This window comes from Phycodurus eques, chromosome 12 (genome assembly GCF_024500275.1).
Source record: "Phycodurus eques isolate BA_2022a chromosome 12, UOR_Pequ_1.1, whole genome shotgun sequence".
Lineage (NCBI taxonomy): Eukaryota > Metazoa > Chordata > Actinopteri > Syngnathiformes > Syngnathidae > Phycodurus > Phycodurus eques.
The window spans coordinates 338,513-359,053 of record NC_084536.1 but is presented as its reverse complement, the minus strand read 5'-3'; the positions used below and the strand labels follow the sequence as shown (position 1 = coordinate 359,053).

General features: G+C 47.1%; 1 protein-coding gene across 1 annotated transcript; it reads right to left on the bottom strand.

Annotated features, from left to right (window-relative positions):
* Positions 1-5,194: 5,194 nt before the first annotated feature.
* Positions 5,195-15,425, bottom strand: epsti1 (epithelial stromal interaction 1). The gene is made up of 8 exons (XM_061691801.1): positions 15,223-15,425; positions 14,202-14,260; positions 14,044-14,127; positions 13,885-13,958; positions 12,846-12,929; positions 11,280-11,353; positions 6,601-6,743; positions 5,195-5,385 (listed from the first exon to the last, which is right to left on the bottom strand). The coding sequence occupies exons 1-8, from the start codon at positions 15,312-15,314 to the stop codon at positions 5,210-5,212; spliced, it is 786 nt and encodes a 261-aa protein (XP_061547785.1). The 5' UTR covers positions 15,315-15,425; the 3' UTR covers positions 5,195-5,209.
* Between the last annotated feature and the right edge of the window lie 5,116 nt (positions 15,426-20,541).

The following is a 20,541-nucleotide window of genomic DNA, read 5'->3' as shown; positions in this document are numbered from 1 at the left end:
GTGCTGCATAAAAAAGAAAATGATGCGCAGTTTCAACATTGAATTGAGTGATCCTTTGCCCGCATACCACGCTTTGAGAACCACCGCTGATGCGCTCATATAAGCGATATCGCGCCCGATGATGACAATGTCTGAACGGTGAACTCATTTGAGAGAGTTTTCAGAACATTCTGGTTGAAGTGCAAATGAGTTCACGCTGTAAGGCGTTTCGACGGACTTGCAAAATAATCCGCCGAAACGTCTCCAAGTATCTCGAAGAGGCTCTCACGCCACCGATTTGGAAAAGTTGACTCGAGGTGGTGACGGGCTGCGGTTTTTCTCCTTGCGCGCTTTTTGCCGCCACCGCTTGCCGAGCGGCTCGGGCGCGTCCGAGAGCCGAAGCGCTCCGAGGAAATGTTGACGGACGGAGCCGCTCGAGACGCGCTGTCGAACGGAGGCGGCTTTTAAACGCGGCTCTCTCGGTGACGGCGAAGCTGACGGAAACCTCGAAAGTTCCCCGATGCGAGCGCAAAGGATTTGGCCTCGCTCCGCCGCATCCGGAGCGCCGTCTCCACGACGTTCATTCTCCGCTGAGTTCTTCCAAACTTTTCAAAAGGATTCACTTAAAACCACGCAGTAATCCCCTCCACCAAGTACAAGCGCCGAGCGGGCTGACAGTCCACTTGCATTAGGGGCCACGTGAGGCAGGGACAGCAGAATATAAAGAAGGAAACATTGTTCGCCGCGGTTTTTACTTCTATTCGATGGACATCGTGCTCCCCGGCACCTGTCGGCAGTATCGTACGGACCGGGAGGTACGCGCGAAGAAGAGTTTCACAACCGACACAGTAATATTAATCGCTCTTGACACAGGCTAAAGAATATTTGCCCTGTGCGTATTGTTATTTTGTCAGTCTACGTGTGTCGCCGCACACTTTTCCATGTTAGGGCTTTGGTTTTGAACATCGTACTTATCCAATCACGGAGCAGTTGGTGAGTAGTCTTGTGTGGTCTTCACGCGTCTCGACCTTCTTTGGCCTTTCCGGCACGTACTGGAATGCGTCCCACGCCGACGGAGGAGAAAAGGAACAAAAGAGGCAGGTAGGCCAGCAAACGCGGGCCGACGCGCATCCATCGGCCCAGTGCGCCGTTGGAGTCAGGGGGTTCCCGCGGGGTGGGTGGGTGGGGGGCGCCACCCTCACAAGAAGCTCATGTTGTCGCGCCCACGCGCGCACAGCAGGAGCTTTTTGCTTCTTCTTCTCTCTTTTTTTTTTTTTTTTTTTTACTCACTCCTACACACGCAACATTACAACACCAACAAAGATCAAAACATTGCATCGGATTTACACGAAGATGGTCGCGTTCTTTCGATGCTTCGATTTGAAGTCAACACTCTCAGTGACTGACTGCCAATTTCATTTTTCCCATCAAGTCAAATCATCCATCGCGATCATAACTCTTATTAACGGCACACACGGTCATGCAAATATCAAAGGAAGTTAACTGCTGCCACCTAGTGGTGCTTTTGAGGTAACGTTGGAATCAATAACATCTGAAGCTCGAACACATACGTCTTGCGCTTTGTTCGTCCATCCGTCCATCCATTTTCAACACCGCTTATCCTGGTTAGGGTCGCGGGACGCTGGAAAGATCAAACCCTAACCCAGCTGACTTCGGGCGAAAGGCGGACTACACCCTGAACTGGTCGCCAGTCAGTCGCAGGGCACATATAGACAGGAACAACCATTGGCACTCACATTCCCACCGTCGCTGAGTGGGAACTGAACCCACGCTGCCCGCACCGAAGTCAGGCGAGTGCACCACGACGCCATCGGTGACTCGCTTTGTTCGTGTTTTGGGTATTTTATTGCTCAAGAAATTGTATGCGCAGATTTTTTCCCCCTCGGTTTCCGAGGTTGCGCAATGAACTTGCTATCATTTTGGCGGCTTTGTGGAAAGCAGCTGGAATTTGCCAGGCTCAGACAAGTCCGACGTGGCACGCCGATTCTCGGAGGGGACGCCAGCCTGGAACAATCAATTGTTCAATTGTCTTTTTTCTTCAAACTTCCGGTTTGAAGAAAAATTTAAAAGGGAGCGGTCTGCAATTTAAAGGCGGCACGGTGGCCGACCGGTTAGAGCGTCAGCCTCACAGTTCTGAGGACCCGGGTTCAGTCCCCGGCCCCGCCTGTGTGGAGTTTGCATGTTCTCCCCGTGCCTGCGTGGGTTTTCTCCGGGCACTCCGGTTTCCTCCCACATCCCAAAAACATGCATGAATTGGAGACTCTAAATTGCCCGTAGGCGTGACTGTGAGTGCGAATGGTTGTTTGTTCCTATGTGCCCTGCGATTGGCTGGCGACCGGTTCAGGGTGTACCCCGCCTCCTGCCCGATGACGGCTGGGATGGGCTGCGGCACGCCCGCGACCCGCGTGAGGAGAAGCGGCTCAGAAAATGGATGGATGGATGGACGGTCTGCAATTTATGGCCGAGAAGACACGTTTTGCGCTGTTTAGTCGCGCCAGCCGGCATTTCCCGGAGTTCACGACCTTCCGTGCATTTGCTGTAGCGCTTCTCCTCAGGCGGGTCGCCCCTATCCCAGCCACGTTCGGGCGAGAGGCGGGGTACACCCTCGACTCCTCGACTGCTCGCGGGAGTTCAGGACATTCCCCCGTCCTATTAGAGAAAAGTGATCGACTGATACTTATTATTCCATAGAATGCACATGATCCGATTTTTGGGTTCTCCGTTTTGAAACTGCTGCCAGGTATCTTAATAACGTCTGTGAAATGCTTTCGCCAAAGTACCTCAAAGGTCACGAATTAGAGCGCACTTGCGACCGGTTCAGGGCGCTGGCCGCCTCTCGCTCAAAGTCAAGACGGGATCGGCCCGGCGCCGTCTTATACGTCGATACCGTGACGTGACGTGACAGCGGGCTGGATCTCGCCGGCGAGCGCCCGTAAAGACGAGAAAGTCGACGTTGCGTGCCGTCGGGGAGGAAGCGCTCGCGTTTGCAAAAACGGAAAGCGCTTGTTTGATTTCCAACTTGATGTGCGCGGGCAGGCAGTCCCGAGACCCGACGTTTTCCTTCAAAAGTCAAAAGTGCGTTCTCCATAAACGCTCCTCTTAAATTTGCACCATCGTCCATTCAGAGAAAGTCAAATTAACACCTCACTTGAGTTTGCAGGAAGTTGACACAAAGAGTCAGATTTCATTGGAAGCACCTTCCCGATTTAACAAAGATTTGTGATTTGGAATCGAAAAACACAGACGATAAAACAAATCATTGACGTGCGCTTTCCGTCAAAAACAGCCGTCGGCCCACCGTCAGGAAGTTCCAGTAAATATTTGGCTTGCGCGCGCCATGCGATGTTTGGAAAAGCGTAAAGTGATCCCAAGTCCAAGTCCCAGCGGTTTCTTGAGAATATGACTTTGGTAAAAAACAAAAATCATCCCCGTATTTGGGTGGAGCGCTTCCATGTCCAGCTGCACACGCTGACTCAATGAAAATGAGGCGAAGATGATGAGTCATGCTGCTGACCCGCTGCGAAAATCCCAGAAGCAGAGACAAATGGGACTCGCTCGTGCTTGCGGACGACACGGCAAATACCCAAAGATCAGCGTCGGGCAATCGTCGGCCCGCGGGCGTGAGCGCCGGATACGGCCCGCCGCGCAATTCTGCAAACAAATACAATGACCTCACGCATCGAATGGAAATCCCCTCATTGAATAAATCAATTGAAATTTCACACAAAAACTGCCACCATTTTTTGGAAGGACGCTTTTAACAAAGAAAAAGTAAAAGTATGAAAAGATGATTAAACAATGAAAGAGAATAGAATGATTTCAAAAGCGACATGACTGCACATCTGGTTGTTGTTGCCACTTCAAAGTCCCAACAACAACCTTAAAAGGGGCGTGGCCTCGTGCATGATCTCAAGACATGGCCGGTTCGTCTCTGTAATTGTTCGGACTTGACTTTAAGGTCTCTCTCTGGTCGTGTTCAGATGTGACTTTTGGTCTCTGGAAGCATCTGGACTTGAGTTTTAGTCTCTGGAAGTGTCCGGATGTGACTTGTGGTCTCTGGAAGCGTCTGGACGTGACTTTTGGTCTTTGGAAGCATCTGGACTTGGGTTTTAGTCTCTGGAAGTGTCCGGATGTGACTTTTGGTCTCTGGAAGCGTCTGGATGTGACTTTTGGTCTCTGGAAGCGTCCAGAGGTGACCTTTGCTCTCTGGAAACACCCAGACGTGACGTTTTGGTCTCTGGAAGCGTCCGGCCGTGACCTTTGGTCTCTGTAAACGTCCGGACGGGAGTTTTGGTCTCTGTAAGGGTCTGGACTTGAATTGTAGTCCCTGGAAGCGTCCGGCCGTGACCTTTGGTCTCTGTAAACGTCCGGACGGGAGTTTTGGTCTCTGTAAGGGTCTGGACTTGAATTGTAGTCCCTGGAAGCGTCCGGCCGTGACCTTTGGTCTCTGTAAACGTCCGGACGGGAGTTTTGGTCTCTGTAAGGGTCTGGACTTGAATTGTAGTCCCTGGAAGCGTCCGGCCGTGACCTTTGGTCTCTGTAAACGTCCGGACGGGAGTTTTGGTCTCTGTAAGGGTCTGGACTTGAATTGTAGTCCCTGGAAGCGTCCGGCCGTGACCTTTGGTCTCTGTAAACGTCCGGACGGGAGTTTTGGTCTCTGTAAGGGTCTGGACTTGAATTGTAGTCCCTGGAAGCGTCCGGCCGTGACCTTTTGTCTCTGTAAACGTCCGGACGGGAGTTTTGGTCTCTGTAAGGGTCTGGACTTAAATTGTAGTCCCTGGAAGCGTCCGGCCGTGACCTTTGGTCTCTGTAAACGTCCGGACGGGAGTTTTGGTCTCTGTAAGGGTCTGGACTTGAATTGTAGTCCCTGGAAGCGTCCGGCCGTGACCTTTGGTCTCTGTAAACGTCCGGACGGGAGTTTTGGTCTCTGTAAGGGTCTGGACTTGAATTGTAGTCCCTGGAAGCGCCTGGCCGTGACTTCTGCTTTTGGTCTACTGTAGCTGCTTGAGCGTGTTCTGATTCTTGTGTGTTTGACCATTTGTCCCGTTCATTATCAGCGTCCGGCCCGCAACACAATGCAAAAAATGGACCAAGCGATGTCACTCACCTCCAAAAACTCGGGGCACTCGCAAAAGCCGAATGGCATTTAAATCACAAATCCTCGCAATATAGAAGAGCTCCACCAGCCCTGCATTTACGTCTTTCGACTTCAAGTCATCGAGCGCTTGAGTAAAGCGTGCGCCTGCTGGTAGTCGCCACTACACTGGTCAAGAATGTCCTCCAGGAAGAGTCTGCTGAAGTCTGGAAAGTTTACCATCAGTTTCATCAAGGCCCATTCCAGGTTCTGGTAGCGGTACCGCTCTTGGTACCCGTCCTGGTCCTGGTCTGGAAATAAGAAACCATTTGTTTTCTAGTCATTGTATCGTTTGTACAGAATAGCGAGCCACAAAAAGAAAAACTAATCACGGCTCTAGCAGCAGTTTCAAGTCCTGTTCTATGGTTATCGTTACACTTTTGCCTTTGCTCTGTGGTAGCGTCACAAAACGAGCAAAAACTGCCAAACATATGAACCCGTTAGTTGCTGACCGAGCGGAAGTTTGACGAGATTCGCCGGCTGACGAACCGATGACTTTTCAGCACCTAGCTAGCATTCAGCACGTACACGGGCAGCGTCCCGGCTCTCGCGGCGACACGGAAACATTCTGGCTCGGCCAACGGACGGCCGGACCCTTCCTGTGGCGCAACAAGTTGCGCTTCCTGTTTGTGGTCATCATCGCACTTCATATTTTGTTATATTACACTCACACATCAACTCTCTGTATTTATCCATGTTTTTGGCACGAAATAGATAAGATTTGTGAAAACGCACAAATAGGTCTCTGGCACTAAATGATACCCCACACATGACCAGGAAAAAACTGCGGCGCGCGCTCAGACCCGGTCTCACTGGCAGAGAGGTCGCCGAGACTGCCGATGCTGATTAAGTAGCAAATAGCAAAATATTGCTGGCGCTCTCACCGGGAAGACGTCTCCGGACGACGTCACACGCAATCCGCCCCGAGTCGCGATACGAAGCATACGTAGTCTTTAAATAAATGTAGAATGTACATTATACTCTATGTGTGTGCTTTTTAAAATACGGAGATCAAAGTTAATATTGATTGATTGATTGTCCACAAAGAGCACCGTGTAATTTCTTATTGCAGACACGCAGGCTTGACAACAGCTCGCCATTCAGACAAAAGCGTTTATACATTCAACGTACGCTGAGCAAATCGTCTCACGTCTCACTCCACTCTCAAATGGCGACACGTCCTGAAGTTTGGTGCACGGACACCAGAAAAGCCCTCCAAACGCGGACAACATGAAATACGAAACCCGCTCGATTTCCCAGGAGACGTCGCCGCGACCGGCGGGGACTCGAGTCGCCGTCAGGTGGCCAACTCGTCTCCAGGCCAGTGAGAAAGGGGTCTTACTGCTCTTAAACGTGGAGCCGGATATCAGTGCGAAGCTCCCGAAAAAAGCTTCAGCGGCACTTTGGAGCTGTGACGAAACACACAACAGACAAGCCTGCTTTGGTGTGGCTTCCGTTTGACTCACCGGCCTCCTCTGCCTCGCCAGAGTCGTCGTCCCCTGGACGAGGTCCAGGCCTTTCTTGTCCACGGGTGCCGGACTCGCTGGTTGGTTTTTCTACGCTTCCTCTGCCGGGACGGTCGAGCTTGTCCAAGAAGGCCGAGTTCACCCTGTCACCAAAGTTTCAATCAACCGCAAGAAACCTTTATTGCTATCTGCAGGTTTGATTGACTTTCTGCTTTTAATTAAGCCTCTTCTCAAAAATAGAACGCTGGACGCTTCCATGTTGGCAAGCTATAGACGCATCTAAAATCTCCCTTTCATAGCCGAGATTGTTGACAAAGTTATTTTTAATCAACTCGGCAATTTCTTGAACTTAAGTGGACTTTTTGACAAATTTCCAAACTCATCACGGTACAAAATCTGCTCTTATCAAAGTGATAAACGGTTGAATACTGACAGATAAAAGAACTCACAATTGGTTGGTATGAATACTTTTGGCTAATATTTTCCCCCAACTTTAACAATACTGACTCGGGAAAGGTGTCAATTCTGGTCTAGTTGGATTTCAGTGCGGCTTTTGATACGGTAGATCGTTATACACTGCTGAACAGGTTGGAAACATGGGTAGGACTGAATGGAGCAGTCCTTAAATGGTTCAGGTCCTACCTACCGCACTTGGGGCCTCATGTACAAAGACCTGCATGGATTTCCTCCTAAAACATGCCGTACGCTCAAATCCAGAAAACGTCGTACGCGCAAAAATATCCAGATGTATGAAACTCTGCGTACTCATGAATCCAAGCACATTTCCTTCGTACATTCCAATCAACGTGGAAACGAGCGCACGTTGGAGTAGCCGACTCCTCCCTGTCCACGCCCACATTTGAATACGCAAAACACATTTTAATTAACCCTGCGCCCGAGATGCCCATCTCTGCATGATCAGAAAAAAAGGACAATGAGCAAGGCAATGAAGAAAAATATTTTTTCTGAATGTGAAGTTGCTCAATGAAGCGGAGGTGCGCAAGAAAATCCTCTTTGGCACGCTGTCCTCCGTCGTTAACAACATGCGAAAGAGGAGCGAATGGTACAGCGTGTGTGCGGCTGTCAATACTGTGGAGTCAGATCAGCGCACACACGCTGAACTACAAAAGAAGTGGTCAGACATTAAGGTGGACGTGAAGCGGAGGACGGCTGCCCGCCGCCAAAGTGCGGACAAAACAGGCGGAGGAACCGGCGCGGAGGGCCTCACCCCGTTCGAGGAGAGAATCGCTGCGATCGTGGGTGACGCTGCTCTCACGCGTGGCTGACTCGGATCACCCCACAAGGTTAATACCATGCATTTTTCATAACTCATAACAAATGTGCTCATACAGTAACCTACACTCAGCCCTACGAGATAAAGGTTCATGCGTAAATGTTGTATGTGTGGTATTTGTAATAAATCTTTTGAATTCAAATACAAGCACATCAGCATATCAAAGAGGACATCAAAAACTTTGACTGCTTTTTGATTCCTCCATTTATTATTTTAATACACAGGAGTGGACACGCACGCTGAAAAAAAATCTTTTTGTTTGGTTTTTTTTTTTAAGAAGAGGGGTAAATTATGTCAATTTAAACACATTTTAATCATGTGCAACTGACGTACATGTTCAAATGAAGTAAATTCAAAGGACTCTTTTTCAGTGCATGTGCTGGAGTCACAAAGCGATTGTGAGGGCAACAGGCGGCATAAATCATCGCCTTGATCAACTAATAGGTGTCCTCACAAATATCAGTGGGTCATTAAATACACTGGTTAACAAATGAATGAAACAAATGTTGTTGGCATGAATTGTTCATCAGCGCTAATTGTTCATGTCTCTCTGACGTGCAGATTTCTGCTAACGGTTTCCCAGCATCACCTCGAAGTGTCGCCAAAGCACAGAAAACCGCAGAAACGTGCGTACGCCAGCCACGCAGTTGGCGTGTGGCACCGCACATTTCCACGGTCGTGTCACTCTTGATGCATCTGAACTTTGCCGTGAAAAAGAGCGGACGCAACGTTTTTGTGCGTACGCACCTTTTGTACATGAGGCCCCTGGAGTTAGTTTGTAACCATTGGAAGTGTTCAATGTCATCAAATGGCAATGACCTATGGGGTCGTCCCTCAAGGGTCAGTTCTTGGACCCCTCCTGTTCAGCCTGTATACGGTCCCCTTGGGTCAAATTCTTCAGAACTTGAATTTTGACTATCATAGCCATGCAGATGACATGCAGAATTATTTCAAGCAGTGTCTCCAGATGACTACAGTTCAATTGAGGTGAGTCACGTCTAAAACAGATAAATAAATGGGTGAGCCGAAATTTTCTTCAAATAAACCACAACAAAACTGAGATCATTGTTTTTGGCAATAAACAAAAGAGGATTGCTGTTAATAAATACCTGGAGTCACTGTCTTTAAAAAACAAACACCAAGTCTGAAACCTTGGTGTACTGACCTGACCTTCAACAGTCATATCAAATCAATTACTAAAACTGCCTTCTGCCGTCTGAAGAACATATCCAGAGTGAAGGCTTGCATGTGCCAAGCAGACCAGGAGAAGCTCATAAGTTTTTTTTGGCTTGACTATTGTAAGGGGTTTCTGACTGGACTCCCCCCAAAAGCTCATTCGGAATGCTGCAGCTCGGGTTCTGACCAGAACAAAGAGGTCAGAGCATATTACTCCAATTGTAAGGTCTCTATAGGGGCTCCCAGTCAGCTTTAGAATAGATTTTAAAGTTCTGCTACTGGTCTATAAATCACTAAATGCTTTAGGTCCTGAATTACATGAAAGAAATGCTAACGGAATATAAACCTAGTAGGGCTCTGAGATCAACAGACTCAGGTCAAATAGCGGAGCACAGATTCCAAAGCAAACATGGTGAAGCAGCGTTTAGCTATTATGCTGCAAACAAATGGAATAAGTTGCCAACAGAAGTGACGTCAGCTCCAAGTGTGAACGTTTTCAAGTCCAGGTTAAAAACGCTTATTTTCTTCCTCATGCTTTTTAGAGCATTCCATCCATCCATCCATTTTCTACCGCTTATCCGAGGTCGGGTCGCGGGGGCAGTAGCTTTAGCAGGGACGCCCAGACTTCCCTCTCCCCAGCCACTTCATCCGGCTCTTCCGGGGGGGATCCCGAGGCGTTCCCGGGCCAGCCGAAGGATGTAGTCTCTCCGGCGTGTCCTGGGTCGTCTCCGGGGTCTCCTCCCGGAACACCTCACCGGGGAGGCGTCCGGGAGGCATCCGAATCAGATGCCCCAGCCACCTCATCTGGCTCCTCTCGATGTGGAGGAGCAGCGGCTCTACTCCGAGATCCTCCCGGATGACCGAGCGTCGAACGCCTTCTCCAAGTCCACAAAACACATGTAGACTGGTTGGGCGAACTCCCATGCACCCTCGAGGACCCTGCCATGGATGTAGAGCTGGTCCACTGTTCCACGGCCAGGACGAAAACCACACTTCTCCTCCTGAATCTGAGATTCGACTTCCCGACGGACCCTCCTCTCCAGCACCTCTGAATAGACCTTACCAGGGAGGCTGAGGAGTAGTTGGAACTACTACAGGGGGATCAAAAAGATAAAAAGGGGGACCACCACCCCAGTCTGCCAATCCAGAGGCACGGTCCCCGATGTCCACGCGATGTTGCAGAGGCATGTCAACCAGGACAGCTCTACAACATCCAGAGCCTTGAGGAACTCCGGGCGAATCTCATCCACCCCCGGGGGCCCTTCCACCGAGGAGCTTTTTAACCACCTCGGTGACCTCAACCCCGGAGATAGGAGAGCCCGCCTCAGAGACCCCAGACTCTGCTCCCTCATGGGAAGGCGTGTCGGTGGAATTGAGGAGGTCTTCGAAGTATTCTCCCCACCGGCTCACAACGTCCCGGGTCGAAGTCAGCGGCGCCCCATCCCCACTATACACAGTGTTGATGGTGCACTGCTTCCCCCTCCTGAGACGCAGGATGGTGGACCAGAATTTCCTCGAAGCCGTCCGGAAGTTTTTCTCCGTGGCCTCACCGAACTCCTCGCATGCCCGAGTTTTTGCTTCAGTGACCACCACAGCTGCATTCCGCTTGGCCAGCCGGTACCCATCAGCTGCCTCAGGAGTCCTACGGGCCAAAAAGGCCCGATAGGACTCCTTCTTCAGCTTGACGGCAGCCCTCACCGTTGGTGTCCACCGACGGATTCGGGGATTCCCGCCACGACAGGCACCGACCACCTTACGGCCACAGCTCCGGTCGGCCGCCTCAGCAATGGAGGCGCGGAACACGGTCCGCTCGGACTCGATGTCCCCCACCTCCCCTGGAACATGAGCAAAGTTCTGTCGGAGGTGGGAGTCAAAACTCCTTCCGACGGGGGATTCCGCCAGACGTTCCCAGCGGACCCTCACAATACGTTTGGGCCCGCCAAGTCGGCCCGGCATCTTCCCCCACCATCGGAGGCCAACTCACCACCAGGTGGTGATCAGTTGACAGCTCCGCCCCTCTCGTCACCCGAGTGTCCAAGACATGTGGCCGCAAGTCCGATAACACGACCACAAAGTAAATCATTAAACGGTCAAGCATATCAGAAAAGCATTATCATGAAACAATGGTTAGGGTTAGGGTTTGGCGCATGGAGACCATCACGATGGTGCGAGTCAATGAAACTGAAGGGTAGCGGAGAACCGGACTCACTGGGCGTGTTCTTGTTGGAGGTCTTCCCGCCTTCTCTGCTGCTCCGCCTTCTTCCGTTCCTCCAGACGCTCGGCCTGCAAAGCATCACACACGCAATCAACGCGTTTTTATAAGCAAAATGAGCAAGTACCGTCTATATGTCGCTGTAGTTAGAAAAATGGATGACTTGGTAAAATGTTCCGCAGAAAGTGTCAATTCCTACAGATAGATGGGAGGGGCTAGCTGTCCCAAAAATTTGACCAGTGCAACGTACACTATGTAAGTGATTTTCCAACATCCAACCCTGTGACAAACGAGTAAGACACAATTTGGAACGACGTTCCTCAGGGAAATGTTTGAAGTCCATTCATTTTCAATCAAAGTTTCAAGCCTTTCTATAAAATGGAAAACTATACTTTGGGAATTTTGGTAAAGTGCTTTTTTTTTTTGCAGTAAACTGATTAAAAGGAGCAACGTTAGTGTGGATCGCTACAATTTTTTATATCATGGCGACCAGTTCAGGGCGTACCCCGCCTCTCGCCCGAAGATAGCTGGGATAGGCTCCAGCACGCCCGAGACCCCTGTGTGGATAAAGCGGTACGGAAAATGGACGGATGAAGGAAATATTTTATGAGTTCAATTCAAAAAGGGAAACTTATGTTTTATATCGATTTAAAATCACGTTGATCGTTTCTTATGTGCATAACATTGTAACTTGTTAAGATAGTGAATTTCGGCTTTTCGTTGCGTCCGTCCATTTCGATCCTCACTCGTGTGGCGGGTGAGCAGGAGCCGATCAGTGAGCGTCGGGACAGATCGCCAGCCAATCACAGGGCACACGTCCGGTGGAAAAGCCACACAAGAACAGCGAGAACATGCAAACTCCACACAGTAAGGCCACAGCCTGCATTTGAAGCCACAATCTTATAAAACGGAGGCAATATATATAAAAATTACATATATAAACCTTCTGTCGGAATTGCAAATGAGAATCTGTTGTCAACTGCCTTACCTGTATTAAAAAGGCTTAAATTTGAAAAACAAATTAAATCATGAAATAGTTTTCTCTCTTAAATCATGAAATACAGGATATGATATTGTTTCACTCTTTGAATGAAACTACTGAAAAGAACTAAGTTTTCCATGACATTCTAATTTATTGAGATGCACGTGTATATGCACATGTAAGATTTCAGTGTTTTAATTGTACTATGTTTGCATCACTTCACCATAATGCGGATGTTTGTGTTGGGTTTTGAGCCATGAAAGGAATTTAATTCCATTTAAAACAAGGCTAACACGACAAAATGTAGAAAAGGGGCTGTGGGAAGGGATCTGAATCCAGAACCTTCGCTAACTACTAATCATGTGCGCAGAGTATTCAGCATGCGTTCATCATTTACTCATGCTGGCCTCTACTGCCATCTAGCGGCTGCAGGTGCTACTGCGCCTTCAACTTGGCTTTTGTTGAGCCCATGATTTTGAGCCTGGCAAAAAGTGCACATACAGGAAAAAATATTCACGTTTACTCTGGATTTTGTCCCAAAGTGCCGGCGTGATAGATTTATAAACAAGATATTCTCGTACCTTTTTTCTATGTTCGTCTTTCTTCCACTGAAGCTCATCCTCCTCTTCTTTTCTCTTCTTCTGAGCCAAAGTTTCCTGTTTGAGCTGAACAAAAGCACATTTATCATCCATCCATCCATTTTCAAAGCTACTTATCTTCTTCAGGGCGACGGGCAGCGGGGGCCTCGGGCCGACTCGGAAGGTGAAAGCCCGCAGCCGGACGGCTCGCCGCTCAATCGCAGGGCGCACGTGGAGAGCCCGGCCGGACAAGCCAGAGCGGCGTGAACGGAACCGGCGCGAGCTGCGCTCGGTCAAGCGAGTGAACCACCGCACAGGGGCTGTCAAAGTCATTTTCGTGGCGGGCCACACTGTGCTACAGCTTCCATCGCTTTGTCGTTGCTTTGTTGAAACGGCTGCCCGATCAATGTCTGTACACTAGTTTTCAAATCAGAAGTCAAGGATAATACTATTGCTCAAGTTACTATGAAAAGGGGTTTAGTAACCCCCCCAAAAATGCTCAATGTCATTAATTCTTACAAATTACGATGTGAAATGTTGGTACAGATCTGAGCAAGAATCACGGAAGTTGACGCAAATGATTTGCTTTCGCCGGCCCTGCACGTCAAATGATGTGGCCACCGGGCTACGAGTTTGACAAATTTGTTTTGTTTTTTAAATCCTTCATACTCTTTTCATGTGAGAGGTGTTGCTTAAGGATTCAAATACATTTTTTGTTTTAATAGTAGTTCATTTCATATATTATCAAATATTATTATTATGAATATATAATAATATATATAATAATGAAGTCATAATGATGATTATCATCATCTATTAATGGCGAGGCTGGCCCTCTAAACGGTCTGTTTCAAGGTGTAAAAAGTGTGATTCTATTTCAGAAGGGTACTTTCCAAAATGAGGTCGTGAGCTCAGCCCAGGCAAAGTGGGCCTGAGCTCAGGCAAAGTGGGATTGGCTGCGAGCCCCTGCTCGCAGCCAATCCCGTCAGAAGTCAGAAGCAACAGGAAAGAAAAGCCACCCCGCGCGTGTACAAAAGCGTACCTTCTTCTGCATCTTGGAGCAACGCAAGTCCGCAAACTGTCTCTCCCTGACTTGGGCCAAGGTGGCATCGCCGCCTTGAAATAGTGAAGGCAGCGCGACAGTCAAGATCAAGGTCAAGGTCAAGGTCCCCGTGCTGGAAGAGCGCTGCTTTTTATTTACCGAGTCTCTGTGGCGTGGTTTGCACGTGTGTGAGTCTGTGAGCCTCCTTCCATTTCTGAAGCTCTTCTTCTTCCTTCTCAGCCACTAAAACATTCCCCCAAAAAAGACAGTCAAGAAAGGGGGAATAATAATAAAAACGTATGGATAGGCGAGCTTACTCATTCTCATCTCGTTCCGGCGAGACTCGATCGGAGAGATCACGGTCACTCCCCCTAAACTGAGACCGAGCGAAAGATGAGAAACTTCAGCGTAGTAAACATCTCGAGGATGAACTTGACAAGCCTTTGTCGTCACCGTGAAGCGCACGCTTTGCAATACAGTCGGATTCCGTTTTCAGCCTTTCTCAAAAGTGGCAGCGAGGTGCGATGCATTCACGTCATGTCTGAAACTGACAAATCTCTAATCTTGGAAAATTACTCAGCTATATCAATACAATTCCAATCATATATTGGCGCACCTTGATCAATTACAATTTGGTGGAAAACCATATTTCTGCAGCGACATTCACAAAATTTGAACTCATATTACAGATTCACTACAAACAGTGAAATAGTTCATCTTTTTTTCCAATTATTTTGATGATGATCTCTTACAACTAACAAAAACGCACCAACTCAAGAAATGTGAAAATTACATTTTTAAAATAGAAATTAGGAAGGGAATCAGCCTTCTGAATTTAAAAAGAAAAAATCTCCATCATGTGATTTTCATTGTTTGAATCGAACGACTGCGCTGAAATAAAACTTTTCTAATCAAAAAGATATTCTGAGACGAACCTAAACATGAAAAGAAAATATCAGCAGTATTAGTACTTCATCTTTAATTGTGAAATCCATGTTTTCACTAATTTTTGAAAATGATTATTTATTTCACAAAAGGTGCTTTGAATTAACGTTTGGTACCACTGGGTATGCATTTTAGCCTAGCGAATGTGGTTCTCGACACATTGTGGGATTTCCGGGGAAACGCTGAACGCATCGTGACGGTTACGTTTCTCATCAAACGAAACCGAAACTACAACAAACAAAAACGTCATTTATCGTACACGAAATAAAAATAAACCTACTTTAAATTATCATTTAAAAAACCGAAAGGACATGACCATCGTACAATTGCAACACAACTAACGTCACATAATTGAATGAGACAGTAGACCATAAAACACGCCGTGTCTCTTACTATTTCGTCCTTGTGGCCATGTTGTTGTCAATCGGGTCCCTCGTGGGATTATTTGCTGAGGAATATTTGACTTCGTGACCATTCGGATCCATCTCCAGCCAGATCGGAAGCGAACCGGTAAGCCCTGTTGCAGAACAATCTGTCCCCCGTCAGAAATGGTGGCCACGTAAGGAGGTCGGCCAATATTTGGCCAGGTGGCGCTGTCGGCCCAAACTCGGGTTCAAAAGTTCGACAGTAGAAGAAAAGAAGACTTACGTCAATATTTTTATGAACATTTTTTTTCTGGGCAATGTTTTCAATCGTTGATAAACAATAAAATACAACAATACCCTCACGACACTATGGGACACTTCAGAGGTTCCACTATAGATATGAAGACGCGATACGCCAGCACATTGTAGCCGCCCGGCTAAACGACGTGCCTGCGTGGCGGCCATGTTAGGTCGTCGTTCCCATAGAAGGCAATGCATGGAAACTGAAATTAAGTAAATTACGACTTATTGCTCATTCATCAAGCGATTTTCACGAGGGTTACTGTTTTGTCAACGCCAGAACGTATGATATCAATACACAACCTTTAAAAAAAAATATTTTTTAAAAAGCGTATCACAGATGCATTGTTTGCCTTGAGAGTGTAGACGGGAAAGTACAGAGAAGGTCAGAAGGAGCTACACTGTGTCTTTGTGGATCTACTGCGAGAGAGAGAGAGAGAGACTTAAGTGAACTGACTGTACTGGAGACCTGAACTTCTTCGATTGTGACCCGCTAAGGAGCGATGTACTAGTACGATGAGTGATTCGTTTGCGCAAGGAACGGCGTACTACGCAGTGAACGTACTCATGAGTGATTTGAACCGCAAAGTGTTCTCTGTCAATTGACTGTCTGTTGTCGTACTAGAGCGGCTCCAACTACAGGAGACACATTCCTTGTGTGTTTTTTGGACATACTTGGCAAATAAAGATGATTCTGAAGTCCTGGCGTCCTCGCGGGGATAGCTTTTGAACTTGAATCTTTTTAAAGAACCGGTTCGAATGATTCAGGACACTCAAAAGAACTGCCGTGCCCTTCACTAGAGAGAGAGAGCAGACTTGGATGGCTTGGTAGAAGGATGAGGAGGATGGAGCTGCCAGGCAAGAGCGAGAGAATCGTGAGGGCAGTTGGTGTTAGAGAGGAGGATGCAGGCGATTGGGTTTACATGGGAAAGGAGGAGACGCTGTGGCCAGCCCTAATGGGACGAGCCCAAAGCAAAAGAAGTACGCAAGTGTATGCGACACAATGTGCCGGGCATCCTTTTGGTCTTTGGGTTTTCTTGCCCGGAAATGTTGTGGTTGCAATGCAAAACGACACCCGATCAATGTGCCCGCATAAACGTGACGTCACGCGATGGAAACAGTCAATATTTAAGGTGCCGGCTTTTTGAGATAAAAGCATGTAGTGTGTTTGATAAGGTTCAGTTCAGTGTTTTCTCTCACTCCACCTACGACCCCTCTCCACAAACCACACCTAAAAAGAAGAATACAAATAGAAGTTTCACTCAAATAAAATGAAAACCATTTGTAATGGGAGCAGGTCATCGTCCGTGTTTTCGTTTCGATTATATTGAATTTCGTTGCGTGTTTTCCTGGGTCCCATGTTGTTCATGTCTTGTGTGCTGGTTTGGTTATTGTGTGCACCTGTTCACCTCGTGTCAACCAATCAGCTCCCTCCTGCCGCTCGCATCTTGTCCAGGTGTGCCTCGTTGTCTCGTCAGTTCGCTTGAATTTCATTCCCCGGTTTCGGTCGGCCCCGGTCGGCTCATTGTTGCGTGTCGTCTGTTGCTGTAGGTCGTATATGTCAAACTCGGGCCCGGGGGCTAAATTCGGCCCGCGAGACCATATCAAATGTGTCTTAGAGCTGGCCCGCCAGTCTATAGCACGTGCGCCACTAATATTACAAATCCCAGAATGCTTTGCTAGTGTGTCGGCCCATCGGTCGAGACCGGCGGGCGCCCCTTCCCTTTCTGTTGCAGGCGTTAGCAACTCCTAGCAGCTACCGATCTCCTCGAGCAAATTTACACTTCCCCTTCCCAAAAATGGCCTAACAAACGACGGAAAACGGTTCACTTCCAAGACAGGTGGGAGGAAGATTGTCTGTTCACTAAAGCCAAAGACAGACCTGTTTGTTGTGCGCGAAGCAATGTGGCTGTAACAAAGAATAGAACATCATTCAATGGTTTTTTTGTTTGTTTTTAATGCCCTTTATCAACTCCTAGGCAGTTTGAATAACAATGAAAGTAATAGTTTTAATAGTTTGAAGTTTTTTTGTTTATTTTTATTGAAGGACATCTTTCTTTTTTGGAGTTGTTTTGTTGTTGACCTTTGCAAAAAGATTTCCATGAAAAAGAAAGGTAGTTGGCGATAGATAAATATAAGATGGAGGGACAGAAGAATTCATGTTATCTATTTAAATACGAAACGACCAACAAATACCACTGATGTCTTTTATCACAAATTCGATTTCTTGTTTATAATATTAAAGTTTGTTTTTTCCAGATTCAGCGTTGAAGCAAAATGTATGTATGTTGTCATATGATAAACTTTAACGCTACATTTCTGCAACGTGTACATCGCAGTGATTTTTCACTTTTTTTTTTTTTTTATTTGTCCCAATTTCTTATTTTGGCCCACCGTGAATTTGAGTGTGACACCCCTGCTGTAGGTCATGTTTTCCATGTTATGTTTCTGGTTTTGGTGAGTTTATTCTTCTTTTCTTTACTTTGAACTTTGCTTTTTGCTCTTTGTTAATGTATTTTTTTGTTTGCCTTTATTGTTTTTGAGATACTTGCACTCCTGCCTTACCTCCGTGCTTCCCTGCAATCGGGTCTTCCAGTTTTGCCTTTCCTCCTACGCCACGAAAACCCGGACTTGACAGAGCATACAGTACATTTAAAGTCTTGATAGCTTGTTTTTTTGAAGCCGATAGTGAGATTATCTATCGTTCCTTTTTTTTTTTTTCCATTAAAAGAGAGAGAACATTGGTTTTGTCTTGGCAAATTTACATTTGTGCAAGAGAACTTGGCAAGAAAGATGAGGTTATTTAAGTAGTATTCATTTTCAACTGAGCCTCTTCACTTTACAAAACCAAAAAATACATTCTGTAGTTTAAGTTCACATTTACAAAAGATATTATCCAGACTATACCTGCAGATTATCTTGCCACAGTTTATTTCCAGAATGGATGTAGGAGAGAGTGGGGTAAGATAAGCCTACGGGTGAGTTGCTAAGCAAATATTGTGACTAAATATTTCGGGAGAGGAGTCCATTTCGTGGCATGTGTGAATGCAAGTCACATGGCAGAAGTGGCTTGACATGTATGTACCAAAACATGTTTTCCACGCATCAGTCAAATGACATCATAAGGTTCATGATGATCATGTAAAGACCAAAGTACGTCGTTTTTAATGTGTGTAACGTAATACATGCGAGCTCCATTCTCCGAGTTGATGGCAGCACAGCCTTAAATAAAAAACAAAAACAAATGAGAAGACCCGCATTGTGAGTGCAGCGCCTGAGAAATTGAGGTTAGGGGCCAGTCACAAAGAGCGAGAAAGGCCAGAGGCCCAGCAAAACCAAAATCCAATTGTGGAACGCATCTCCAAATAGTGACACTCTGAGCGCTCCGATTCCTCAAGTGATGAGGAAAATACCGAGTTCATAGTGGGGGACGTTGTAGTAGCGAACAAAATCGAGAAGTCGGCAAGCAGCAGAATGTGGATGGTGACAAGCTAGAGACCGCGTTTTAGAGAAAAGACAATGCAGGAGATGCTTTACTTTCAAAGAAAAAGATGAAGCCCTCTTTTACACAATTGATGTCTTTGCCAAAGCCAGTTTGGGGCACAGCAGTTTGTATTCTCTTAGCACCTGGACAAGAGGAATGTAGAGGAAGTGTTTGGGCCTGATGAATTGATGGAAGGAAGAAAGGGATGGTTGAGGAGGATGAAAGTTTTCAAGCATTCGCAGGTCTACAGTGAAAGAAGTTGAAAGAGGCGACAAACGCCTCACGCTACGTTCCCACCGGACGTGAAGGATCGTTTTGCGTCGCGGGAGTAAAAACACACGAGCAGCAATAGACGGCCATTTGACCTGTAGTGTGGCCGCCCGAAGCGCCACGCCATCCTGAGGCGCACGCAACTTCTCCAGGAGCTGCTTCCAGTGCTACACGAAGCTGACCTGTACCCAGTTTGGTCGGTCCAAGGATTTCCCTACAAACGACGAAACTACAGGCGTCCCTTCTCAGCTGCGGAGCACCTGTCCATTTGTCTCCGGTGAGTGGCGGTTTCGTGCCGTTATTCATCGGTGTCACAATAAATGAAGATGGCGGAGTCCCGCACTGCAGGTTTACTACAATGCAACTAAATGTATCAAAAATGACGATGAAATAACAACATCGTGCTGCCGATTTGTAAAAAGCAATGGATCGATGAAAGGAATGGCATGAACGAGGTCGTATCGATCACGTTATCTGATCAAGAGTCGTACACATGTACGAACTGTGTACAACTTCAACATTCTATAAGGTTACCGGAATGTATGTATGCCTGTCAATATAGTACAGCCACGAGCAACACGTTTTATGTATGTGTTTGAGCTACTGTATTCAATATATTGATGTACACATGCTTTAGTTATTTCAACATCATTTTGACTACGGAAGACAGTACACTTTTTTTAATCCCCTGACATGAAAAGACTCACCTGATCCTGTTCTAGGACTATTGGGATTTACAAAACAATTTTATTTGCTAAATACTGGAATAATGAGGATTTGGGTTTTTTCTTTTTTAAAAGGTAAATATATAAAATAGACAATACAGTCATGGTCCTGTGAGGTGCCAATGTTTTCAGCCATGACTGTATGTGATGATCATCGTTATGGTTTATGTACGGGTTAAGTGTGGTCAATGTAAAGGTTGGCTGTGCTGCAGATACTCATTCAGGACCATGGCGAACATTTTTTGTGTTGGGGGCTCCGCGATGTTCCCTGATGTGGATGACTTCATGGCTGTGCCCACCGCAGAGGAGTGGAAGAAAATTGCGGAATGCTGGCATTTTCCTTACTGCTGTGGAGCACAGGATGGGAAGCACGTGGTCCTCCGAGCATCTGCCAACTCCAGATCCCAGTTCCACAACTTAAGAGCCACCCACACATACTTCGGAATTCCTGCTCTATTACTTTATCAGCACCAAAATGATGGCCCCTGTTTGTGTACACGTCAACAATTCATTTGCACGTCATAATGAACATTGTCTGCTTTATACAGTATTGTATTCGTATTACATT

Excerpts from the sequence above, each read along its gene's own strand:
- epsti1 (XM_061691801.1), bottom strand. The coding sequence starts at position 15,314 with ATGGATCCGAATGGTCACGAAGTCAAATATTCCTCAGCAAATAATCCC. Across the intron at positions 11,354-12,845 it reads AAGACGAACATAGAAAAAAG|GCCGAGCGTCTGGAGGAACG; the intron begins GTACGAGAATAT and ends GATGCTTTGCAG. Across the intron at positions 5,386-6,600 it reads TGGCGAGGCAGAGGAGGCCG|ACCAGGACCAGGACGGGTAC; the intron begins GTGAGTCAAACG and ends TCTTATTTCCAG.